Consider the following 21,043-nt stretch of genomic DNA (forward strand, 5'->3'; position numbering starts at 1 on the left):
TATAGTGAACGAGTTGCATATATTAAAATCACTCGTACTTTGTTACATTTCCAAATATTCTGCCCTGTCGACTCTTTAGGGAACGATAGAGGTTATTTTTGTGATATGACTCAAGGTGACAAGCGTTTAGGATCGCGTGGGAACATTGATGTCTTTCGAATATTGTCGAGGCCAAGATACAGCATCACGACCCGTTCCATCCCAATACCACCACCTGCGTGAGGTGGACAGCCGAATCTGAACGCATCGATGTACGCTTTTATTTTTTCAATATCTGAAAAAATATTCACGTCTCGTATAAAGAATCTACGATGTTGAGTGATAGTCAATAAAAACGCCTTCATCACTTTACCTATGTTGTGTATTTTTGCTCTCTCAGTCAGAAAATCAGGGTCATGAATTCGTTGAGCACCAGAAATGATCTCTTCCCCGCGCATGAACATGTCGTAAGAATTTGATGCACGCTAGAATATAGAATTGAATTATGCAAAACGAAGTAGCTTAGTAACAATAGAATAACTCACTGGATTATTAGGATCCGGCATAGTATAGAAAGGGCGAACAGCTAGGGGATATTTATCCAGTATATAAAAGTCCGTATCGTACTGAAAATTATAATTAACAGTTGCATCGCTTATCAGAAAAAACGAAACATATTGTTATCCCTCCCACATCCCGTTACTCACTTTAGCCTTAACGATCTTGCCCAATAATTTTTCGTCGGGAGTGGATAAGTCGTCTTCTGGGCCTATTTTGACACCAGCTTCAGCTAACAAACTGATCGCTTGAGGAAATTCTAATCTTAACGGAGGATCTAAAAACGTGAATGGCTCGACAGGGAACTGCTCATTAACAGTAGCAATTTCAGCAGCGTATCTATAAAGATTCGGATTCTGATGATTTAATCTTTAGGTAAACGTTTTGAAACAGCATTCAAACTACTGAGAACTTACTGATCACGCAGTCCCTTGAACAATTCGGTGAAAGTTTCTCCAATGGTATTAAGGACTTCGTGATAATGATACTTAAATGCCATTTCCAAATCAAGTCCAACAAACTCAGTCAAATGCCTGTGGGTGTTGGAATCCTCTGCCCTGAATACTGTGGAGAAAAATTAGTTTCAATTTATTCTTGAGGCCTGTATACTTGGTCAAATTATTTTGAGTACGCGCTCATCAATTACCAGCTCCAACGGTAAATACTTTGTCAAAGTCTGCTGCAATAGCCATTTGCTTATAAAGTTGAGGAGACTGTGCCAAATAAGCAGAGCCTTTGAAATACGATACAGTAAAAACATTGGCTCCTCCTTCGCTGGCTGCAGATATAATTTTAGGAGTGTGAATTTCAACAAACCCCTAGAAAATAAGTACAACTTATTTATCACCCCTGTGCTATGAAATCTAATGTGGAGCATCTCATGTTCACAAAGATCGTCTTTCACCTTTTGAGTCAGAATATCTCTGAAAAGTTTACAGACACCAGCTTCTACCCTAAATATAGCTTGGTTTGCTGGAGTACGCAGATCCAGAATTCGGTTGTCGAGACGAGTATCTTGGTTCACTTTTATGTTCGGTCCTTCGGACTCCTCCACCTTGACAGATCTCGATGCATCTTCGATTTGCAGAGGTAGCTGAGCCTTTGCTGGACTCACAGTGAATATTTGCTTGATATGCAATTCCACATCTTTTTGTGTGCAAGACTCAATCTTGGTTACCTTTTTAACAATGGCTTCGACGTCAACAATTGATTCTTTTGTAATGCTAAAAAGAATTGAAAAAAAAGACATAGGAAATAATAAAACTGATTGTTCTACCTATTTGTTCAAACTACACAAACTATACTCAATCGCACTTACTTTGAAGCAAACTTGACCATTTGTTTACTGATTTCATCATTTACAGCAACAAGCCCTTGAACGGTATAAGATTGCTCCCGCAGTATTAAAAAACACTGCTTTCCTGAATTAGTGAACATGGCAAACAAACAAGATTGTCAATCTGGATGATATTTGTAAACATTTCACTTCAGACGTGATTCTTTCCCAAAATACAAATATATTTACCCTTGGCTCTACTGGTATGAAGACGACCTCTCAACCAGATAGTCTGATCAACAAGATTTAGATTCAGTTCTTTAATATGAATAAATACTCTGTCTTCATGTTTTTCTTCACTCCGAATAATTCCAAACTGACCATATTTTCCAGCCGATATGTCCTCATCGTCATAAGCTTGCTGAACAAATTGCTGTAAATAATGAAAAGATATCCATAATACTTCTGGAATTACATTAGTGCTAAGAAGATAGATCTACCAGCTGAGATTGTCGTTCAGCCTTGACCGCAGCTTTCTTTGCATCTTTTTGTCGCTTCTTGAGTGCATTTTTCGAAATTTCTCCCCTAAAATTAAATAGTAAATAATTTGGTAAGTAATTTTACCACACATAAGTGTTTATGAGAGATCAAAAATGGATATATACCCCTTGCACTCAGCTTCCTCTGGCTTGTTTTCACCCATTACACTATTAAAAAATGAACGGATGATTTTAGAAACTAAGTAGGTAATGGAAGATTGTGCTGGTATGATAAAATATTGACGTTACAACTGCAAGTTACGTTCAATGTTTCAATTGGCTCATAAACCAATAGCGAACGCTATATTTGAATGCAAGGAACAGTGTCGTTTGTACAGGTTATAAAAATTGACGAGTTATTCGAAGAACGGTTCATAGAACTACGATCGAGTTATCGATGACAATGAATCTAGAGAGCAAAAAATGGCTGGTCAAATATGTTACTGCCCAAAATATCTTTTATAGATCGTTTGATAAAATTGTATAATTAAAATGTAACCTAATGAGTCGTAGAAGCAATTTATACACACGTATCGGAACAACCGAGCGATGACTGGTAGCTCTTCCGATACAGATTTCGGACAAAAATTAGGATTTCGACGTATACCTGTATTCGCCTGTCGACTTTTAACTCGTGAAAGATTTCCTCAAAATTATTGCCAGGGTGTAGCAGTACGTAGGTACATACATATGACACCACATCTGCAAAGGAAACGTCATGATAGAATAATCTTGCATAGCGATATTTTTCGAGATACTTTAGTGTCCCCATCCAGCAACAAAATACTGAAGTAATCACAACGGTATTATCGTTGGTATTATCACCTTTGGGTATCACGGTAACACCAAGGAGAATAGGGTACGCGTATGGAGATTAGTATCACATGTCTCTTGGGTATCACGTATCATCAATCGCCACTGGACAAATCCTCGATAAGATTTTCATTTATCTCGTCTGACCTCGCATGAAAGAGGTCAATTAAACGTCACGGTGTTTGAAATTAAATTTTGACAAAAACGCAGAAAATGTCGTTCAGCCCACAGACCAAACAAAAAATATCCATCGTTGTGAATGTGACAAAAGTTGTGTTTCATTGGGGATTTATTCCAGCAGTTCTTTTTCTAGGTTAGTAAACCTCATTCATGAAGTTCTTTCTATATGATTCGCAAATTCTTGTAGTACATATGTAGGTATTATTTGATTACCACAATTTCGATGTGCTATCTTTTTCTTTTGCAGGTTTTAGAAAAGGTGCTGATCCAGGAATGCCTCCATTGTCTGTAATGAAGTAGGTCTTCCTTTTTCCATGGAATCAAAATTGTTGATCGATAAGTTCCTTTAACTACTTTGCCAGCAATACTAATCGTTATTATTTATTTCAGCCTGCTTTGGCAGTAAATAATGATAGGTCGCCGTCCACTTGACACCTTCAAAATTTATAGATGATTCATTAAACCATACTAGAATGTATACCCGATTATGTTTACTTAAGTTCTGATCATATTGATTGTAAATTGCCATGTAATAAACATTTAGTCGCCAATTGAATCAATAACTGTATATCAAAACTACATATTTATTTACTGCCAACAAATAATTATTTATATAGAAATTCATCATCTAGCCAGTCAATATGTTGAGTTAGAAATCATGTCAATTCTATGAGCTCGATGACAGGTCGACAAATGTCCTGAATCCCGATGAGATTTGCAGATTTAAAATTCTTCCAATTTTTTCATCTTCCAACTTGTACCACCTCTGAATACGGTGGGGGTGGATCCGAATACCTATATGCATCATGTTGCATGTCATTTGCAGCCTGAAGCAAATGTCACAAATTTCCATATTCGCTTCCTCCTAGCTTATTTATGTGAAGTAATTTCCATTTAATGGACTACAATACCCACTTACCAAGTTGGCCGTTGGGGACTCAATGTCGCTGGATGAGTTTTTATAATTATTGAGCATCAGTAGTAGCAGTGGGCATCCAACTCGACAGGAATAGCGGCAGATGAAGAATAGGCTATAGCACAAAAATACCAGAGCCAGAGAAGCGCTGACACCAGCGCTGTTTGGAAAACCAAATATATGCATAAATTGAGCCATATGAATATAGGTTTGTGAAAAACAAGACAACTCTAAAGCTTACATTACATCGAACATAAAGTCAGTGCTAACACAGCATATGTTGTCGCCGCAGCAAGTTTCTGTTGCTTTACATGTGTTCCATTCACAGTAATGAGCAGTTACCTAAAACATGAAAAAGGCTTAATGACAATAAGAATTTTTGCAAGGAGTATGAATATCAAAATTCTGGCCTCAGAAGGGAAGGTGGTGTTCTGATATTTGAAGATAACCATTTATTGTAGCGTTGTAAACGTCGATAAGGATTTATGGAAACTATTCTAACTAAATGGAAAATTTTTATTATCATATTACCGAAGTGAAATGTAAAAGTACAGCGAGAAATATTCCTGTGGGGTACCCCATTTCTTTTGTAAGTTGTAACATGCCGTGGTCAGGTTACAAATAAAACAAAAATCTCCTAATTGTTATAAATTGACACACAATTTACAAATCAGAGATCCTGGGTTACATAGTTCGAGAGAATTGATAAAATCTACATAAAAAAACTAACGAATCTAATGATAAATATTCACGAAGATAATGTTACACCGTCGGCAAACGAGTATACTGCAATAATCAAAATTAGTGTCATTATTCTGATAAGTACTATTCTTTCTTATTTTTTCTTTCAAGGCTAGTTGTGGTGTGATTGACAACTGTCAGTTCATTATTCTCCAGGACGCAGCCATTTTGCTTATTTATGACGTCTCAGCAGCCATTTTGTACATGTGACGTAGGCGCTCTTTTCCTTTCGTGGTGTAATTTGAACGACGAGAGCCCAGCGCAACCTCGAGATGTGAAAATCAATAAATGAGGTACATTGTTGCTGGCACATGACAAGCAGGGAAAGGGAGATGGGTATCATGTCAAAACAGAGCATGAATACATTTCGTTTGTAATTTGATTAAAAGGAGGTAATTAATAAATGATTCGAAATAAAATGTGGGCCAGTCGAAGGAAGCTAGCAATATTAGCAGCGATGTCTGAGTGCTTAACACACGTAAGTCGAAGCCCAGTGAATCAATATATACATTCTCTCTTCTAGTTCTTTTCCGTCTCAAATCAATTAATTATTTTCTTCGAATAAGTAATAATACTCCTTCAACCAACGCATCACCCTTCCCAATATTTTAATTATTCAAAGACCAGTGTGTCGTTGGTTCCAGGTAGAAGCAAAATACTGTGCCTTTGAAATACACGGAGAGCCAAAATATTATGTGTGAGTTCAACCGTGAGCTTTATTACCTGTCAAAATCTGTTGAGCTCATTAGATTATAACAGATTTACTATCTATAGTTTTTATGATCAGTGGAACGTTAGTTACAGCAGATAAATATTTTTCAGATGTCCTAGGACTGAATACTGCTGCAACTTTGGATGCTGTGTGTCACCAGGATTTCAAATCTATCATTTGTGGTATTATTGGTGTGTCTTATTCAGTTCTATACAAATAACAATGTGGCACATCTTTCAAATTATTGAAATTATAATTAATGATGATTTATCTGTGACCAGGCTTTTGGTCATCATTATGTTTCTGGTATGCTCCGGAGGTGGATGGTGGTATCGATATTGGCTACAAGGTAGATATAGACCATCTACATCAACAATTCCACCTAGAACATCTAATTCAAGGACTCAAAGCACTCTTAGAGGATCTACATGCCGTGCACAGCAGGCCAGAGTAACGTACAATCCTGCACGGAATACCGTCCTCTTACACCGTATGTGGAAAGGTGAAATATAATATTGAAAAAGCTCAAATTTGAGGGGTAGTATCTGAAAGGGACAAAAAAAAATGTTGAATGATCGATTCAATTCAATATGTCGCAATTAAAATCTCTAGGATTATAATTCGATAATTTTTTTTTTCTCAAAGGAGGAAGACACTTAATTCAGAACTTTTATAGTATAATAACAATAGATATGATTTTCTCAACAGGTCCTCAAAGGAACACAACACCACCAGCGTACAGCGGCGCTGCTGCAAGTTCTGCACAATTTCAAAATACAAATGTCGTATCTAATGATAACAACTGCCCATATTACGAATTATACGGTCCTCCGCCGAGCTACGAGACCGTAATCGCTCAAACTCGAGGAAAAATAATGAGTCCAACGGCACAAGAACAATCAAGAACAAACGAACACATGCCAAGTATGCAAAGCCAAAATGGGATACACTGTTTTTCACATAATTATAGCAGCCTTCCTACAAGGATTCATATTGAAGAGGGTATCGTTGAGCGGCGTAGCAGCTGTGGTTCGAATTCAGACGAGCTAGAAAATTACCAAAATTTTGGTAACAAGAACTTTGGACAAAAATGTAATGTCCAGCAAGTATTAAGAGTTGGTGGAAGTATGCCCATGGAAAACTGCTTCCAGGGAAACACAGCCTCTGGGACAAGAGCAGGTTTACCACAGCAAACTATTATCAAGAAGTTGCCATTCTGTGTCCTAGGAAATAGGCCTGAAATAAGAGACACAAGTGTCAGGTTACAGTGTGGTGAATCTAGCCCAGATGCATTTACAAATGTTGGAGCTAAATTCAACTCAAACAATGCATTTGAATGTCATTCAATTACAGCATGCGCCAGCAGTCAATTCTCAAAAAATCTAACAATTACTTCTAGGGTTAACAGTATCAGATCGTTCACAAGCTCCCTTAATCAGGCGGAAGAACTTACACTCGATCAGCTGGAAGCGCAAATCAAGCAAACCGAAGAGCGCACAAATGACATCCGAACGAAACTTGATTCTGAAATTCCCGGAATCCCGAAAATATTTAGGTATTCAAATAGCGATACCCATGCCAATGATTCTACATTGAGATATCATCAAACACACAGTGGTTCACTAAAAGGTAGGTCTGGAACATCGCATTTGGTCGCATCTAAAGAAAAATACTGCGATATTCATAGATACACAGTTACCAGTGAGAATGATAAGGGTATGTTAGAAAATATTCCAAAAATAGGGTCAGAGGTATCGGCTGCCACAACTTCGGGGAGAATAAAAAATGATTCCAACTGTGAAGAATGTATAGCACAAATTGGCGGAACTATTTCTGCACTCAATCCATCCAGCAATGTGATATTACCTTCTCCTGAGCCAAATGTTCAAACTAATTCTTTGTCTCCGATAAATATAATTGAAAACTATCAGCACTACCCTCCAACGTCACCTGCACAAAGGTCCACGAGCACAAATCTTGAAAGTCAAATTAAATTAGGCAGATCAAAGTCACTTGACTAAGATCGTAAATAAATAAGTAAACGAATGATCTTTATAATAGCGATATACTTGAAATATAATTGATATTTTTTAAATATACACTCATTTTCAGTCTAATTTGGGCAATTATTTTGTACTACAACTCACGCAATAACTGTTTTTTTTTCCCCTCGAATACGTCGTCCGTGCATGATGTAATATTTGAATGTACGTTTGTCCAAATGATACGCATATACATGTATGATATGTGTAATTAGAATTGTGCAAAATGAACTGAAAACATGCGGTTCTCGTTACAAGATTTAACTGCTTATTTTTGAGGATTTCGGGTATCTATTCGATCAATCGTAAAACTTGTCATTTTACAATGTGATTTCGCACATAAAACGCAGAACGATCCCACCGTTGTCGGAGCTCTAGATGTAAAAGCAATTAATAGAGCATCATATCAAAGAAAACGATTTTATAACTAAAACTTTTTATCCTTATTCCTGATTTGATCAATAGCTTATTATGATTAGTGGAAATTGTACTTTCTTCACTGTGAACCAAATGTGAAAAGGCCAGATCAATTACAGCTGATTTTACATGTATACATGAAATAGTTTATTTTACATATTCAAAAGAATGAAAATGTTTCAAGAACGAATGAATGTGCCAATAGAATCCAAACCACAACGACAGGATTAAATCAAGATGATATCCCTATCAAACCGAAAAAAAGTTATCTTTAGTGCGATTAAAAATAATAAACAACTATTTTTTGTATCAAATTCCTAATTTATTGTAAAAGACTTTCAGATCAAATGAATCCTATGATAGGTATGTATGAAAATATTATAGAAACAAAATATTTTAAAATGCGGCTATTGATTTGAAAAAAAAAAAAATACAAAATTAAACATAAATTAGAAACAAAAGCTTCAATGTATAAGTCTATCATTACATACGTCCTTTTTATGTAATACGTGGAATCATTCTACTACAAGAAAGAAATACCACTGTATGATATTGTACCTAATGTAAAAACCAAGTTCTACTACAATAAAAAAAACTTGAAATATTTATTCACAACCCTGTTAGTTTATTTAAAAAAAAGCTTTTCAATTCAATTATTTTAAAGATGGGACGAAAATAATTCTTTATAAGCATATACTATATGATAATAATCCCCTGTAGATTTAGGTGACATCAATATTAACATGGATTCTGGACACTTGGATTCATCCATGAAAATGAAGATCGTATTATTTCCTCAGAAATCCTTCACGTTCTCATAAAATACATGACATCAAGTCTTGTAATGTGAATGAGGGTTTACTGTCAGGTGCATTCTACCAAGCATAATATCTGGAAAGGAATTCATTTTTATATTGTAAACAAATTCCATTTATACATACTAGATGTAGGTATAAATATTTATGGGATTGTTGTTTAAACATTACAACTCCAATAGCTCTGTTTCAAATGATAGGCAAGATGGCAACTAGAGCCATAACACTACAGAGTGAAAATCAATATCGGGATTAGTAGAGGGGGAACATCCCTTTGAATATTGTCAAAGCAAACCAGTTAAATACTCTGAGTTTCACTGAGATTACAAGTGAAAATGCCTTAGTTTGAAAATATGCAAAGTTCCTTGATGCATCCCGTTTAAAGCATAGTAGAAATAAAGATAAATGAATTTTTAAAAAATTCATCAATTCATATATGGTGCTGTACTGTGCTAACATTATAGTAGATTTTCTCTGGAAATTACAACATGTCAGTAAAGGTGAGTAGATTCAGCTTAAAACAAAAATTGACGATCATTTCTACCCAGTAATAATTCAATGAAAACTAATCAGGCAGAAATTGGCAAATAAGCAGAAATTCATAACATCAACACACCGGTATCGTTTTTAATTGCTCTAATTTATTGTTGTTTTGGATAAATATAATCATGTCAGATAGTCTATGCTATCTGAAGAAAAATAATTCTGGTATTGTTATTTTGGTGTAGATTTCAGGTGTACAGATATTCCTATTAAATTTTACTGACAGGGAATCAACGGTGAGCTTTGTGCTAGAAAATGCTAGTGATAATTATAACTTAAGCCTGGAAAACAACAAGTGTAACTCTTCAAGAAGAGATATACATCCATGTTCAGGCTGTTACACTTTGAATTTTACATCTGAGCGTATGCGTAACAACTATATTATTCAGTAGTTATATTATTCAGTTGAACAACCGCATAATTGACCAACAATTTACGTAAAATTATCCCACTGAAAATGTTTTGACTGATAGTAAAACATCAATTTCTACTACCACACAGCTGCAATCAAACATTCATTCATTGTGTATATTTTCTACAATCTCAACTATTCAAAGTATAGTATACATGATGTGACAACGATGCTGATGACAAAACTAATTATAATGCGAATAATTAAGTATATGGTAAGTTTGAAAATTTCGTACTACATGACTCGGTTTCAAATTGGTCAATTACGTCAAGGTATCAATCCATGCTGTTGAGGCGCCGAGTATCGTAATATTCTTTTGATTCTATAAATCTGTATACTTATCGTATTATTTAGTGAAGAGTCTTAGCTTTAGTAAGAGGTGCTACCAGACCTAAGTGGTTGCATCCTGTCAGTCAATACAAATTTGACACAACATGCTTAGAGTGTCGGTGCAATACGACCCATTGCTATCTTTGCGTTCAGTTAGTTAGTTTGGGTTGAGGATTCTGAATCGAGCTCTGGTAAAATTCATAATCCCAAGATAAGTGCATCATGCTGCAAATTTCCAAAGGCTGGCCAACGTAAGGATGGGTTATTTTTAGCTTGGCTCACAAATAGTAGATATATGCAAGTTCAACTTCTAAAGGCGACTGACATACTGTCATTTTCAACTTAAATAGTACAAAATAACAAATAATATGAATGATTATCTGAGATTCAAACGAATACTTTCATGTATGCATGTAATGCTAATGTGATCTCCCATAAAGTAGGCAACGGTTTCTTTATGCTTTGATCTCGTTTCTTCATCATTTCGACATTTAAAATAATTGAATAACGTATTAAATTATCGGCAAAAGTTCAAACAGAATTTTGAGCTAACAAGTCCAAACAAAGGCTACAGAAACTGTTTCATAATCGTAAGGTCGTTTTTAAATCCTATCTGGTTTTAATAATAGCTACTCTAGTACTTCATTTTAATAATAGATATGTGAAGCGTATTATACATACATTATGTGTCATATTGGCCTTTAAAATTAACAGCAGATCATGGGTTATCTAGATTGATCGGTGTGTATGTTTTTCTTCTAAAATTGTAACACCAAATCCCCAGTAGTTAGTTTATATTCTCACACGTATACAACCACATCTGTCAAGATTATCGGGGAACACGTTGGTTTTCCGCTTACATGTATGAGTGGTGTCTCAAATAAACAGAGCGGGGCATTCAGTTTGCTTTTAGCACTTGAAGCAGCACATTAAAAGTGCGCCTCTAGTTTTAAAAATTCTTACACTCGAGCAGCAAATCAATAAAAATTAAAACCTCTGTGAAATTCAATTTATGAATGAATAAAAAAAAATACACGATAATAAATTAAATATTGGAACAACTTTTCTGTAGCACGTATTACAATTGACAGTTGTGAAAAAATACTCCCTATCGCACAGATATTGTATGGGGTAACTTTTTGTTCTGGTGTTCTTGAAAATACTCGTCCATCATCTATCACCAGAGTTGAATTAACACTATGGAGTGATACAGAAAATCGCTTATTTTTCAGATGACTAGATATAAGCAAGCAGAATTTGAAGATGAAGATAGCAGTAGTATCGGCTCCGTTGCTCTCAACAGCGAAGGAATAAGCACTTCTGCGACTCACATAAGATATCATACTGTAAGTATAAATAAATTATAACAAACTGAACGAATATAATTAGCCTCATATCTCAAGGGTAATAAGAACTTTGAAATTCGCTTTTATCGGTTTATTCTGTACGATCAAAGGCTTATGGCACTTGAAATAATAAAACTCTACCACTGTTACACAGTCAGGTGTTGTACAGGGCACAACGCTATGGAGAGCCAGGAGTACAATGGAGAAATGCCTAGTCGTCACATGCACCGCATTGCTGTTTATGGTGATAGTAATGTCAATTGTAATAAGCAGCAAAAGTGGGTGGGACAATGCTCAAATTTTGCACGTTACCTCACATGGCGATGGTAGGTCAACTGAGATGATTGAATAAGTTTTGAAAATTTCATATCATATCATAGCACTGAATTCAGTTCATTTTTCTACATAACGCTTATTTGACATTCATATATTTCAGAGATTATCTAATACTCGATTAATATTTGAGAAGAATATCTTTACAGATGGTACCCATTGTCTGACGGAGCACTGTGTAGTGGTAGCTTCGTCGATAATCAGCAGCATAGATAAGTCTATGGATCCGTGTGATGATTTTTACGAATACGCTTGCGGGGGTTGGCTAAAGCAAAATCCCATTCCAAGTGGAAAGGGTACATGGGGTACATTTGATAAATTGGAGCAAAAGAATCAGCTTGTTGTAAAAACCGTCCTTGGTAGGTACATTTCAATAGAAGAAGAAAAAGTTTCATTGTCATTTGCCTGTATTAAGAACTAATACATATTTTTACCATAGAAAAACCGTCAATTGAGTTCAAATCCAAAGCAGAGAGGAAGGCCAAACTATACTACATGTCTTGCATGGATGCCAATGAAACAATTGAAGCTTTAGGAGCAAAACCAATGATAAGTTTGTTGCAAACAGTTGGTGGTTGGAGCATATCAGGAGACTTCAATGTAACCACATGGTCTCTACAGAACAGTATGCACATACTTCAAAATAAATACAATATGCGTGGTCTTTTCTCTTGGTCGGTCAATGAAGATGACAAAAATAGCAGCCAACATATCATTCAAGTGAGTGAGAGATTAACAGTCGTCAAAGACGTAGATCGAAATGACCGTTTTTGCACATTTACAGATTGATCAAGGAGGATTGACGCTACCTACAACAGATAATTACTTGAATAAGACCGAAAATGCTAAACTGTTAGCTGAGTATTTGGAATACATGACAAAGGTACTGCGCATACGGTTTTCTTGTTCGTGAAACGGTACTGCTAATTATATTTTTAAAAAATGACTTGATACTTATTTGCAGATTGGAGTGTTACTTGGAGGGGAGGAGAATACAACGCGAAAACATATGCAAGATATAATAGATTTTGAAACAAAATTGGCAGAGATTACAATTCCACAAGCAGAAAGGAGAGACGAAGAAAAATTGTATAATTTAATGCCGTTAAGTGAATTGCAAGAGCAAGCTCCATTTGTGAGTGATAAATCTTTAATAAGAATTGTATTTGGGTACTATGTAACAGAAAAATATTGATATTGCCTTTGCACATTACAGATGTCATGGGTGGAGTATTTTCAAAATGCGATGCGGCTTGTTAGCAAAAAAGTAAATAGTAAAATAATGATTGTGAATTATGCTCCGGAGTATTTTGTGAACTTGACGAAACTCATCAAAGATTACAAAAAGACCGAAGAGGGAACAGTGTGAGTTTGAATGTACCAATGAATATTCTCAACACATCGTATGACTTAAAATATTAGGACGTTTTTACAAACAATTATCTATTGATGCAGCATATTGAATAATTACTTGATATGGCAAACGGTACGTTCGTTAACAGCGTATTTATCAAAGCCATTCCGAGACGCTTATAAGGGATTAAATAAAGCCCTGATTGGATCGGAAGGCGGGGATGAGCCATGGCGATATTGTGTTAGTGACACAAACAACGTTATGGGCTTTGCAATCGGTGCAATGTTTGTGCGTGAGGTATTCCATGGGCAGAGTAAAACTATGGTGAGAAATTTTGCATATCAAACGTAGTTTTACTGATAGTTTTGATCGATAGTTTTGCATATTTCTAGGCCGAGGGAATGATAGATGAAATTCGTCGAGCATTTACGCAAAATCTAAAAAATCACGAATGGATGGATGCCGAGACGAGAAAATCTGCGGAAGAGAAAGCTAACGCGATTACAGACATGATTGGGTTCCCAGACTACATTCTTACCGCGAGCGAATTGGACGATCGTTACAAAGATCTAACGATAAAAGTGAATGAGTATTTCTGGAACAATATCAGGGTGAATCAGTATAATTTGAAAAGGAACTTGGAAAAATTAGACAAACCAGTAAACAAAACTTCTTGGATAATGACACCGACCACCGTAAACGCCTACTACACTCCAACAAAAAATCAGATAGTTTTTCCAGCAGGGATTCTACAAAGTCCATTTTACGACACTCAAAATCCTAAGAGTCTTAATTTTGGCGGAATGGGTGTAGTTATGGGACACGAGCTTACCCATGCATTTGATGATCAAGGTAAGCGATAAATTTTATTCTACCTGTAATTGTAGGTGATGAAATAGTCGAATAACTATTACCGCATTTTCTAGGAAGGGAATATGACTTACATGGGAATCTACATAAGTGGTGGAATAATGCTACAATTGATAGGTTCAAAAACAGGACTGAATGCCTCGTCGAGCAGTACAACAAATTTGAAATCAAAGGAAGGCATATTAATGGCAGGCAAACACTAGGTAACTAATTCGAGACACTAGACAAGTTCCATAGAAGTATCAATTCTTCGAAATGCTACAAGCAATCTTACAAGTTTATGTGATAAATGTGTTCATTTCTTTTTCCTAATATAGGTGAAAATATCGCAGATAATGGAGGACTGACCGCAGCGTACCATGCATACCTATCGACACCTAAGAGCTACAAAGATCAACTTCCCTTACCTGGCCTGAATCTGACTCATCGGCAATTATTTTTTGTCAGCTTTGCCCAGGTGTGTAAAAATTGCTTTGATATATTTGCATGAAATACTTAGCTCTATGCCAGTATTTGTTTACTCACCGACAACCATGATTTCAGGTCTGGTGTTCCGCAGCAATGTCGGAGACAGTGGGCTTACAGGTAGAAAAGGATTCTCACTGCTCTTCCAAGTATAGGGTAGTAGGTCCATTGTCGAACTCTCCAGAGTTTGCAGCTGAGTTTAACTGTCCTAAGGGTTCGAAAATGAATCCTGTTGATAAGTGTGAAGTATGGTAATGAGATGCATAAGTCGCTGTCTCTAAATGACAGCCAGTTTAGAAGAATCTAAGCACGAGTTGATAGCCTTTTTCTTACCCCAATACATTGGAAATGGTCTAAGGTTCTTGATGAAAAACAGAGACAGTTTAGTAGACAGTTTTTTCACCTAACTATTGTAAAACAATGTGGCGATCGTTTTATTTGCCCCTTCCAAGTCCATCTGAAAAATAAAGTTTTAATTTATAAGCTGAATTAGAGTTGGGTAAATCAATCGATCGGAATTGGTTGGATTCGGTTGAGGAGCAGGAAGAAATCATATGGAGTAAAATATCCGTATTAATCGCGCTGTTACTATTCTATCATTCAATTGTGAAATAAGCGAATTGATTTGATTGTCAGTTACAGATTCAGAGTATGTGTACGCCTCAGAAGCAAATTAAAGCCACAAGCATTTTTTAATCGGTGAATCGACCCATTAATTTGAAGTACAAGCTGGAACTCTGGAAAATTCTTTCCATATGTGAATACAGAGAAGTAAATATGGTCTAAATATACAAGGATCATTTTCTGATAATTTCCGCTAGAGAAAAATTATTTGTTTGTTTTTCAAACAGTATTAGACTTGTTATGGCGTCCATGTAATACTATCAGTGATACTAATCAAAGCTAGATGTTCGAAGAGGAATCAAGCATACTTTTCGATTTGAATAGAATCCTTGTGTTTATTTGAATAAACAATTTTTCAGACAAAATGTTATCTTGAGAAATGATTAGGAGGTTTAATTACCTGTTGTAACTTGCGATTACCATCAGGGAAGAACATTGAGTCATGTAGTTGGTAAAAGCAAAGCTTTTCCTTGATTTTCCGATTCAAGGAACTCATCACCAACAAGGTAGATTTCAAACAATTACAATGACATATTACATACCAGAATGAGTGATCTTGTCTTTTGTCTTTTACATTGCTGGTCAACAGCTGCACCTTGAATTTCAAAGATAACTCTAACCATCTCACTGTTAGTTTTGGCTGTGTTTTTTTCAATCATAACGAATAATCAGTTTGCGTTATAGTTGTTAATTAGTTTTTGTTCCATGTTGATACATTGTTGTGTTTGAGCTATGTAGACAGATGCATATCTCGTCATGAACACCCTTGTGGAATCATTGTCCAAACCGTGGATTTCCAAATGAGAGCGATGCTGCCTCAACATATGCGTGACATAATGTTTACTGAAACAACACACAAAAAAGTAAAATATCAACCAACTTTACTTATCTGAGATGAATTATTTATAACTATTTGAAAATTGCAAAATTATTTGAATCTAACCATTGTTGTAATATTTACATCTCTTATCTGCAGTTGTGTACGTGAATTTGTGAAAGTAAAATATTTCTTATCATATGAGAAGCTATTGTTTATTGTTTAAATGTTTACTTGAGTAACCAAATTTGAAAACAAATTATATAAAATAAATATATACATATACATGGATGAATATAATCTATACAATTTACAGTAAACTTCATCGTTTATTTTATCGTGTTTCATCCCTATTATGGTTTTATACTCACAACCGTTTGACACACCTAACGACAGGTATGTACATACGTGCGTACGTATGTATGTACTTGAGTTTGAATTTTTCATAGATGGAACTACACCATGGGAATGAACTACGGATGAACTACAGTCGTCTGCGACGACGAATTCAGTTTCGAATCAGTATAGCTTGCATAACTTGCGACAAAAATGAACGTTATCAAAGAGGTGTGAATAACCTCCTTGATCGCTATGTAGACACTTCAGTAGTTTAGATTACTAGGTTTTTGGTTTTGTAAATAATATTTTAGCGAGATGATCAAGCTCATGCGGACTTTAACAATCGGAAAAAACTTGATCATCGTATTAAATTCTGGTAAAAGATATGCAGGTCATAGTAAGTGGGCAAATATTAAACACGACAAAGCAATCAAAGATGCAAAACGCGCCCTCAACTTTAATAAGTTACGTCGCATGATGTCTGTTGCTATTGCAGGTACGTACCTGTGAAACTTATTAATAAAAATATACTTCATAAAATAGCTACGATATTCTTGCTCGAATTTCAGAGGGAAGGAACGCTAACCCAGCAAACAATTTAAAGTTAGCCCAAATTATAGAACATGCAAAAAAGTCCAATATGCCTATGTCGTCGATAAAGGATGTACTTGCAAAAGCTCAAGCTGTTAAGGAGGCCACCAAAACGGGAATTCAGGAGATACGAGGACCAGGAGGGTGTATAGTCTTAGTGGAATATGCTACTGACAATTTGGTGGCATTCAAACAAAACCTAAACACTTTGCTACGAAAGACCAGGTAATTGATTATCATTAAAAAATTGAAGGATTTGGTGAAGGCTGTTTAAGCAAGAAGAATCATTCAATTCTTGGCTTATATAATATAGTTGTTCATCGGCTGATTCTGGTGCTCAGCATTTGTTTGAACGCAAGGGAATTGTGACAACAGAAATTAAAGGAAATTTAGGAACAGCTGTGGAAGATGCAATCCAAGTAGATGCTGAGGACGTTGTGGAAGGAACGGACGGTGATGATAAAGAATTCCAGGTATATACTTTATTGAATATAGAAACATCTTACTTTACTTCTTCCCCTGTTGTTCGTATATTTAGATATAATCAGATTTCATGTTGTTCATATAGTTTCTTTGCGAGCCAGGACTGGTGTTCAAAGTTAAACAAAAATTGTTGGACCTCAATTATACCGTAAAATCATCAAGTGTGCAATATATTCCGTATAAGATGATTGACTTGAGCGACAGTGATTTAGAATTAGCAGCTGCATTGTGTGATAAACTTACAGCTATTGAAGATGTCATTGTACTACACGATAATATAGCTTAATAAATCCATGTTTACCATATTTGTCGTGTTTGAATACTATTTTTAGGCGTCGGCCTGATCTTATGGTTAGAGACAGGTATTTTCTCCCAGTCGGAATTGATATATTTTGAAGTGAATTTCTTTTCCATTTTTTGCTGTAAAAATCTTTTGACAGAATTTGGAACCTGATTCATAATTGAGTAATTGTAAGTTTCAGTGGTACAAAAATCACTAGTAGTTTTGGTACGTTTTGAAATACCTATTTTATTAGAAAAAAAAAAAAGAAATTCAGCAATAATATAAATATACACTTGCATTAAAGATGTACAGATAGTGTATTATTCAATGTATAAGAGCAGCGATAATGATGGTCATGAAAACCAACAAGTGAATATTGGTATAAATAAATTGCCAGCATTAGGATTTATTATTAGAAATTGATTAAATATCGGGCATTTTTGTATGGTCAGCGCCGTAGCCTGCCATTCTGTTAATATTTGAACCTGAGAAATATAAAGTTGGAGCCCTGGCAAAAAGGGATTTGAATATTTTCCTTGACTTCTTGCCTTTTGTATTCGGCATTCGAGTCACAAATTTATTTCGGTTTAGATTTTCAGAATTCTCTGTGGCTACTGATTCATCCATTTCTGGCTTTTTTTTTCGTACACCATCAATATCACTACGTCTTCTCTTGGTCGCAGTGCCACTTCTTGCGATGTCTGGTTCACAAGCTGCATCGTCAAATACAATAGAAAAATCATTAGTACCTTTGCCTTTTGATTTTCGATGTCTTTTAGCTCTCTTTTTCCTCTCAATAGGCGCAATTAATTCCACTATTACGTCATCACTATCTGATCCATCAATTTTCCGGATTTTTTCAGGTTCATCTTCTTTTACGTTTTTAATATTACTTGGAAGTTCCGCTATCATTTCGCCACGTTCTGCTTTCTTTTCTTTCCTGCCTATCATTGTGGATTCAATTACTGACTCAGTAATATACGAATTAGACTCAAAGTTTGTGTTAGCCCTGGAATTTTGTTGAATGATATTTGCATTTTTGGAAAGACCTTTATCAAGTAACACCACTTCTCCAACCTCAGAATCCTCAAGTTGGCGATTTTCTTCTGAAATCTCTTCAATGGTTTCCAAATTCGATTCCCTGCAATACTTTTGACGCTTACTTCTTTTAGTTCTTTGTTCGTTTACTTCATTGTCACATATTTCTTCGTTAATTGCTTCAATGTCTAATGCTTCATTGATAAATCCTGGGGCTTCCTCCATAGATATAGTTTCAATCGGCATAACGGTATCTTTTACTTTCTTTCTAAGCTTGCTATTATCGACTTCAAATTTATCTAATTTACCTTTGCCCTTATCCTTCTTTTTTTTCTTTCTGATAACGTCAGTGTTGTACTCAACTTGATCATTGAAAGTTACACGTCTTTTTCTGCCGTTCTCTTCCGACAAATCGAGTGCGCTATTATCGATACCAAAATCTAGATGAGAAACCTCAAACTCTACACCATCGTCGTTGTCATTGCCCGCATCATTGAGGCTCAATGCGGGATTGACAATTTTTTTGTTGGAAAATGTGATTCTGCATTTCTTCTTACTTTTTTTAGACCTTGCTGGATCCAGGTAAGAATTTTTGAAAGCATTTCTATTCTTTGAAAGATCTTTTTTTTCTGGATATTCCAAATCAAGTCCTTCATTAGCAAAAGCAAACCTGGATCCTGTGGCACTAGTTTCAGTTTTTATTTGAGTCTTCTGAATCCAGTCAGAAAATCTATCACAATTATCCCCAATTTTCGAAGATTCGAACCCAAATCTTAATTTTGGGTCGTGTTCGCTATTACAATTATTTTTTTGTATACGCATCTTCGTCCTTTGTTTTTTTTTTAAATTTGATAGCTTATTTTGAAAGTAATCATCTATATTTCCTCCTTTTATCGTAAGAACTCCAGCAGTTCTATCTTCGGACCCAGTTGGTTCTGGATTAATCTCATTGACCAGTTCCACAACAGTTGAAGCTTTATTAGCATCTATCAATTCCTTTTGTCCAAATATATTAGCAAGATCTTTGGAACTGTATTTCTTGACGTCTTTACCCTGGATAAATTTTTGATAGCTACAAAAAGAAACGAGAACAATTTTGTCATATCCTGCATAGAACTTAGTGTTAGATAAAAATTGGTCTGACAAAACACATTATTTATCATGCAAAGACCTCTGAATAACATACTGTAATCGGGCTCGACTCTGCTTGGATTTCAATTCTAATGATTCTGCTTCCGGTTCAATATCTTCAATTTTTGCTTGAAGATGACAATAGGAGTTTGAATTTTGTTTCTGTAGCTGAGATAGAAAATCATTGAAATCAGCTTGTTGCTGAGTCCAATGTTCTCCAGAATCTTTAAAGCCAATACCTTGATTCAAAAAAGAGAAGTTGTGGATCAGGAGCAGTTTCGTCATTCATTTGTGACAATTAATAAGCAGTCTCCTTACCTGATTGATTATTTTTAAAATTGACCTTGATATGCTCGGTCATTCCCTGCTCATTGGCTCCGAGACCTTTGCCATTTGTCCATCCCATCTTTTCCAGCATCTTCTGGCCGAATTTGCAGGAGTCTAATTATTTTTACACAAAAAAATCAACGAGTTTTAACAAACTTGCGTGCTTGAAAACGAGGGAAATCATAATAAGTTTCTAGCTTGGGAAACGTAGTAGGTGAAATCTCCAAAATATTGTTGAGAAAAAGAGGCGTGATATTTATAATAAAACAAATTCGATCATCATAAAATAACTCCAATTCTACAATGAAAGTCATCTGACGTTTCGTTGGTAAATTATTTACCTTCACTCCATTGGTTGCCTCGTGGGTTTAAAATCCATTTCTGTTTACTACGAGGTTCAGCTAACATCGCCATATCGTCAAAAAAATTTTTTGAAACGGGCACCTGAATTGTTTATCTAAGAATGTAAGTCATTCAATAATCCTCCAGACTTTTCACTAATTAACAGAGAAACTATTTAGCCATCAAATTAATCAAGCTCTATAGAGCACACAGGTTGCGTGTTCAATTCCAATGCAAAGTGCACTAACCACAACTCTTGGCACCCCTTGGAACGTAACGAACCAGTAACGAACTTCGATTATAGCCCACGCATCGACTTCTGGATAATCGGAACAATTATTGTAGATCGAACATAACGATATCTTTCGATATCGAAGAATCGTTCGAATAGATTTGAATATGAAAATTCATGCCTCAGACAGAGGCA

The 21,043-nt window shown here is 35.6% G+C and overlaps 7 protein-coding genes across 26 annotated transcripts; 4 read left to right on the forward strand and 3 right to left on the reverse strand.

Moving 5' to 3' along the window:
• Nucleotides 1-3,629, reverse strand: LOC105685668 (aspartate--tRNA ligase, cytoplasmic). Of its 3 annotated transcripts, none has more exons than XM_012399989.3 (13): nucleotides 3,559-3,629; nucleotides 2,883-3,054; nucleotides 2,479-2,520; nucleotides 2,314-2,398; nucleotides 2,063-2,246; nucleotides 1,856-1,958; nucleotides 1,442-1,760; nucleotides 1,184-1,355; nucleotides 954-1,101; nucleotides 687-876; nucleotides 525-605; nucleotides 353-464; nucleotides 1-274 (listed from the first exon to the last, which is right to left on the reverse strand). In XM_012399989.3, the coding sequence occupies exons 3-13, from the start codon at nucleotides 2,514-2,516 to the stop codon at nucleotides 111-113; spliced, it is 1,596 nt and encodes a 531-aa protein (XP_012255412.2). In that variant the 5' UTR covers nucleotides 2,517-2,520; nucleotides 2,883-3,054; nucleotides 3,559-3,629; the 3' UTR covers nucleotides 1-110. The 3 variants fall into 3 exon arrangements, with proteins under 3 accessions (XP_012255412.2, XP_012255415.2, XP_012255414.2); XM_012399992.3 differs by having other exon boundaries at nucleotides 2,852-3,054; XM_012399991.3 differs by having other exon boundaries at nucleotides 2,960-3,054; nucleotides 3,559-3,586.
• On the forward strand, nucleotides 3,191-3,901 carry LOC105685673 (mitochondrial import receptor subunit TOM7 homolog). The gene is made up of 3 exons (XM_012400003.3): nucleotides 3,191-3,478; nucleotides 3,593-3,641; nucleotides 3,736-3,901. Exons 1-3 carry the CDS (start codon nucleotides 3,379-3,381, stop codon nucleotides 3,749-3,751), a joined length of 165 nt encoding a protein of 54 aa, XP_012255426.1. The 5' UTR covers nucleotides 3,191-3,378; the 3' UTR covers nucleotides 3,752-3,901.
• On the reverse strand, nucleotides 3,897-11,134 carry LOC105685672. 6 transcript variants are annotated; one of them, XM_048657902.1, is made up of 4 exons: nucleotides 10,955-11,134; nucleotides 4,503-4,603; nucleotides 4,265-4,421; nucleotides 3,897-4,172 (listed from the first exon to the last, which is right to left on the reverse strand). In XM_048657902.1, exons 1-4 carry the CDS (start codon nucleotides 10,964-10,966, stop codon nucleotides 4,089-4,091), a joined length of 354 nt encoding a protein of 117 aa, XP_048513859.1. In that variant the 5' UTR covers nucleotides 10,967-11,134; the 3' UTR covers nucleotides 3,897-4,088. The 6 variants fall into 6 exon arrangements, with proteins under 6 accessions (XP_048513859.1, XP_048513860.1, XP_012255425.2 ...); XM_048657903.1 differs by having other exon boundaries at nucleotides 4,265-4,376; nucleotides 10,955-11,088; XM_012400002.3 differs by lacking the exon at nucleotides 10,955-11,134 and adding an exon at nucleotides 4,793-5,157 and having other exon boundaries at nucleotides 4,265-4,376.
• Nucleotides 5,340-8,781, forward strand: LOC105685669. Of its 2 annotated transcripts, XM_012399996.3 has the most exons (6): nucleotides 5,340-5,480; nucleotides 5,647-5,699; nucleotides 5,825-5,905; nucleotides 5,996-6,216; nucleotides 6,423-7,343; nucleotides 7,458-8,781. In XM_012399996.3, the coding sequence occupies exons 1-6, from the start codon at nucleotides 5,406-5,408 to the stop codon at nucleotides 7,733-7,735; spliced, it is 1,629 nt and encodes a 542-aa protein (XP_012255419.1). In that variant the 5' UTR covers nucleotides 5,340-5,405; the 3' UTR covers nucleotides 7,736-8,781. The 2 variants fall into 2 exon arrangements, with proteins under 2 accessions (XP_012255419.1, XP_012255417.2); XM_012399994.3 differs by having other exon boundaries at nucleotides 6,423-8,781.
• LOC105685665 (endothelin-converting enzyme homolog) lies at nucleotides 9,259-16,377 on the forward strand. 11 transcript variants are annotated; one of them, XM_048657888.1, is made up of 14 exons: nucleotides 11,263-11,404; nucleotides 11,487-11,619; nucleotides 11,774-11,945; nucleotides 12,102-12,311; nucleotides 12,392-12,672; nucleotides 12,737-12,835; nucleotides 12,917-13,087; nucleotides 13,169-13,317; nucleotides 13,408-13,630; nucleotides 13,699-14,158; nucleotides 14,233-14,379; nucleotides 14,494-14,633; nucleotides 14,720-14,761; nucleotides 15,278-16,377. In XM_048657888.1, the coding sequence occupies exons 1-14, from the start codon at nucleotides 11,400-11,402 to the stop codon at nucleotides 15,335-15,337; spliced, it is 2,292 nt and encodes a 763-aa protein (XP_048513845.1). In that variant the 5' UTR covers nucleotides 11,263-11,399; the 3' UTR covers nucleotides 15,338-16,377. The 11 variants fall into 11 exon arrangements, with proteins under 11 accessions (XP_012255391.2, XP_012255399.2, XP_012255395.2 ...); XM_012399968.3 differs by lacking the exons at nucleotides 11,263-11,404; nucleotides 15,278-16,377 and adding an exon at nucleotides 9,259-9,488 and having other exon boundaries at nucleotides 11,506-11,619; nucleotides 14,720-15,130; XM_012399976.3 differs by lacking the exons at nucleotides 11,263-11,404; nucleotides 15,278-16,377 and adding an exon at nucleotides 9,259-9,488 and having other exon boundaries at nucleotides 11,506-11,619; nucleotides 11,789-11,945; nucleotides 14,720-15,130.
• Nucleotides 16,378-16,490: 113 nt separating this feature from the next.
• LOC105685670 (translational activator of cytochrome c oxidase 1) lies at nucleotides 16,491-17,800 on the forward strand. Of its 2 annotated transcripts, none has more exons than XM_020852193.2 (4): nucleotides 16,491-16,917; nucleotides 16,991-17,237; nucleotides 17,326-17,485; nucleotides 17,561-17,800. In XM_020852193.2, exons 1-4 carry the CDS (start codon nucleotides 16,737-16,739, stop codon nucleotides 17,645-17,647), a joined length of 675 nt encoding a protein of 224 aa, XP_020707852.2. In that variant the 5' UTR covers nucleotides 16,491-16,736; the 3' UTR covers nucleotides 17,648-17,800. The 2 variants fall into 2 exon arrangements, with proteins under 2 accessions (XP_020707852.2, XP_012255420.2); XM_012399997.3 differs by having other exon boundaries at nucleotides 16,498-16,917; nucleotides 17,581-17,800.
• A 198-nt stretch (nucleotides 17,801-17,998) lies between these two features.
• LOC105685667 lies at nucleotides 17,999-20,983 on the reverse strand. Its single transcript, XM_012399987.3, has 4 exons — nucleotides 20,616-20,983; nucleotides 20,266-20,388; nucleotides 20,003-20,186; nucleotides 17,999-19,888 (listed from the first exon to the last, which is right to left on the reverse strand). Exons 1-4 carry the CDS (start codon nucleotides 20,686-20,688, stop codon nucleotides 18,202-18,204), a joined length of 2,067 nt encoding a protein of 688 aa, XP_012255410.2. The 5' UTR covers nucleotides 20,689-20,983; the 3' UTR covers nucleotides 17,999-18,201.
• Nucleotides 20,984-21,043: the final 60 nt, after the last annotated feature.

The sequence above is a fragment of the Athalia rosae genome, chromosome 7 (genome assembly GCF_917208135.1).
Source record: "Athalia rosae chromosome 7, iyAthRosa1.1, whole genome shotgun sequence".
In the NCBI taxonomy this organism is placed as follows: domain Eukaryota; kingdom Metazoa; phylum Arthropoda; class Insecta; order Hymenoptera; family Athaliidae; genus Athalia; species Athalia rosae.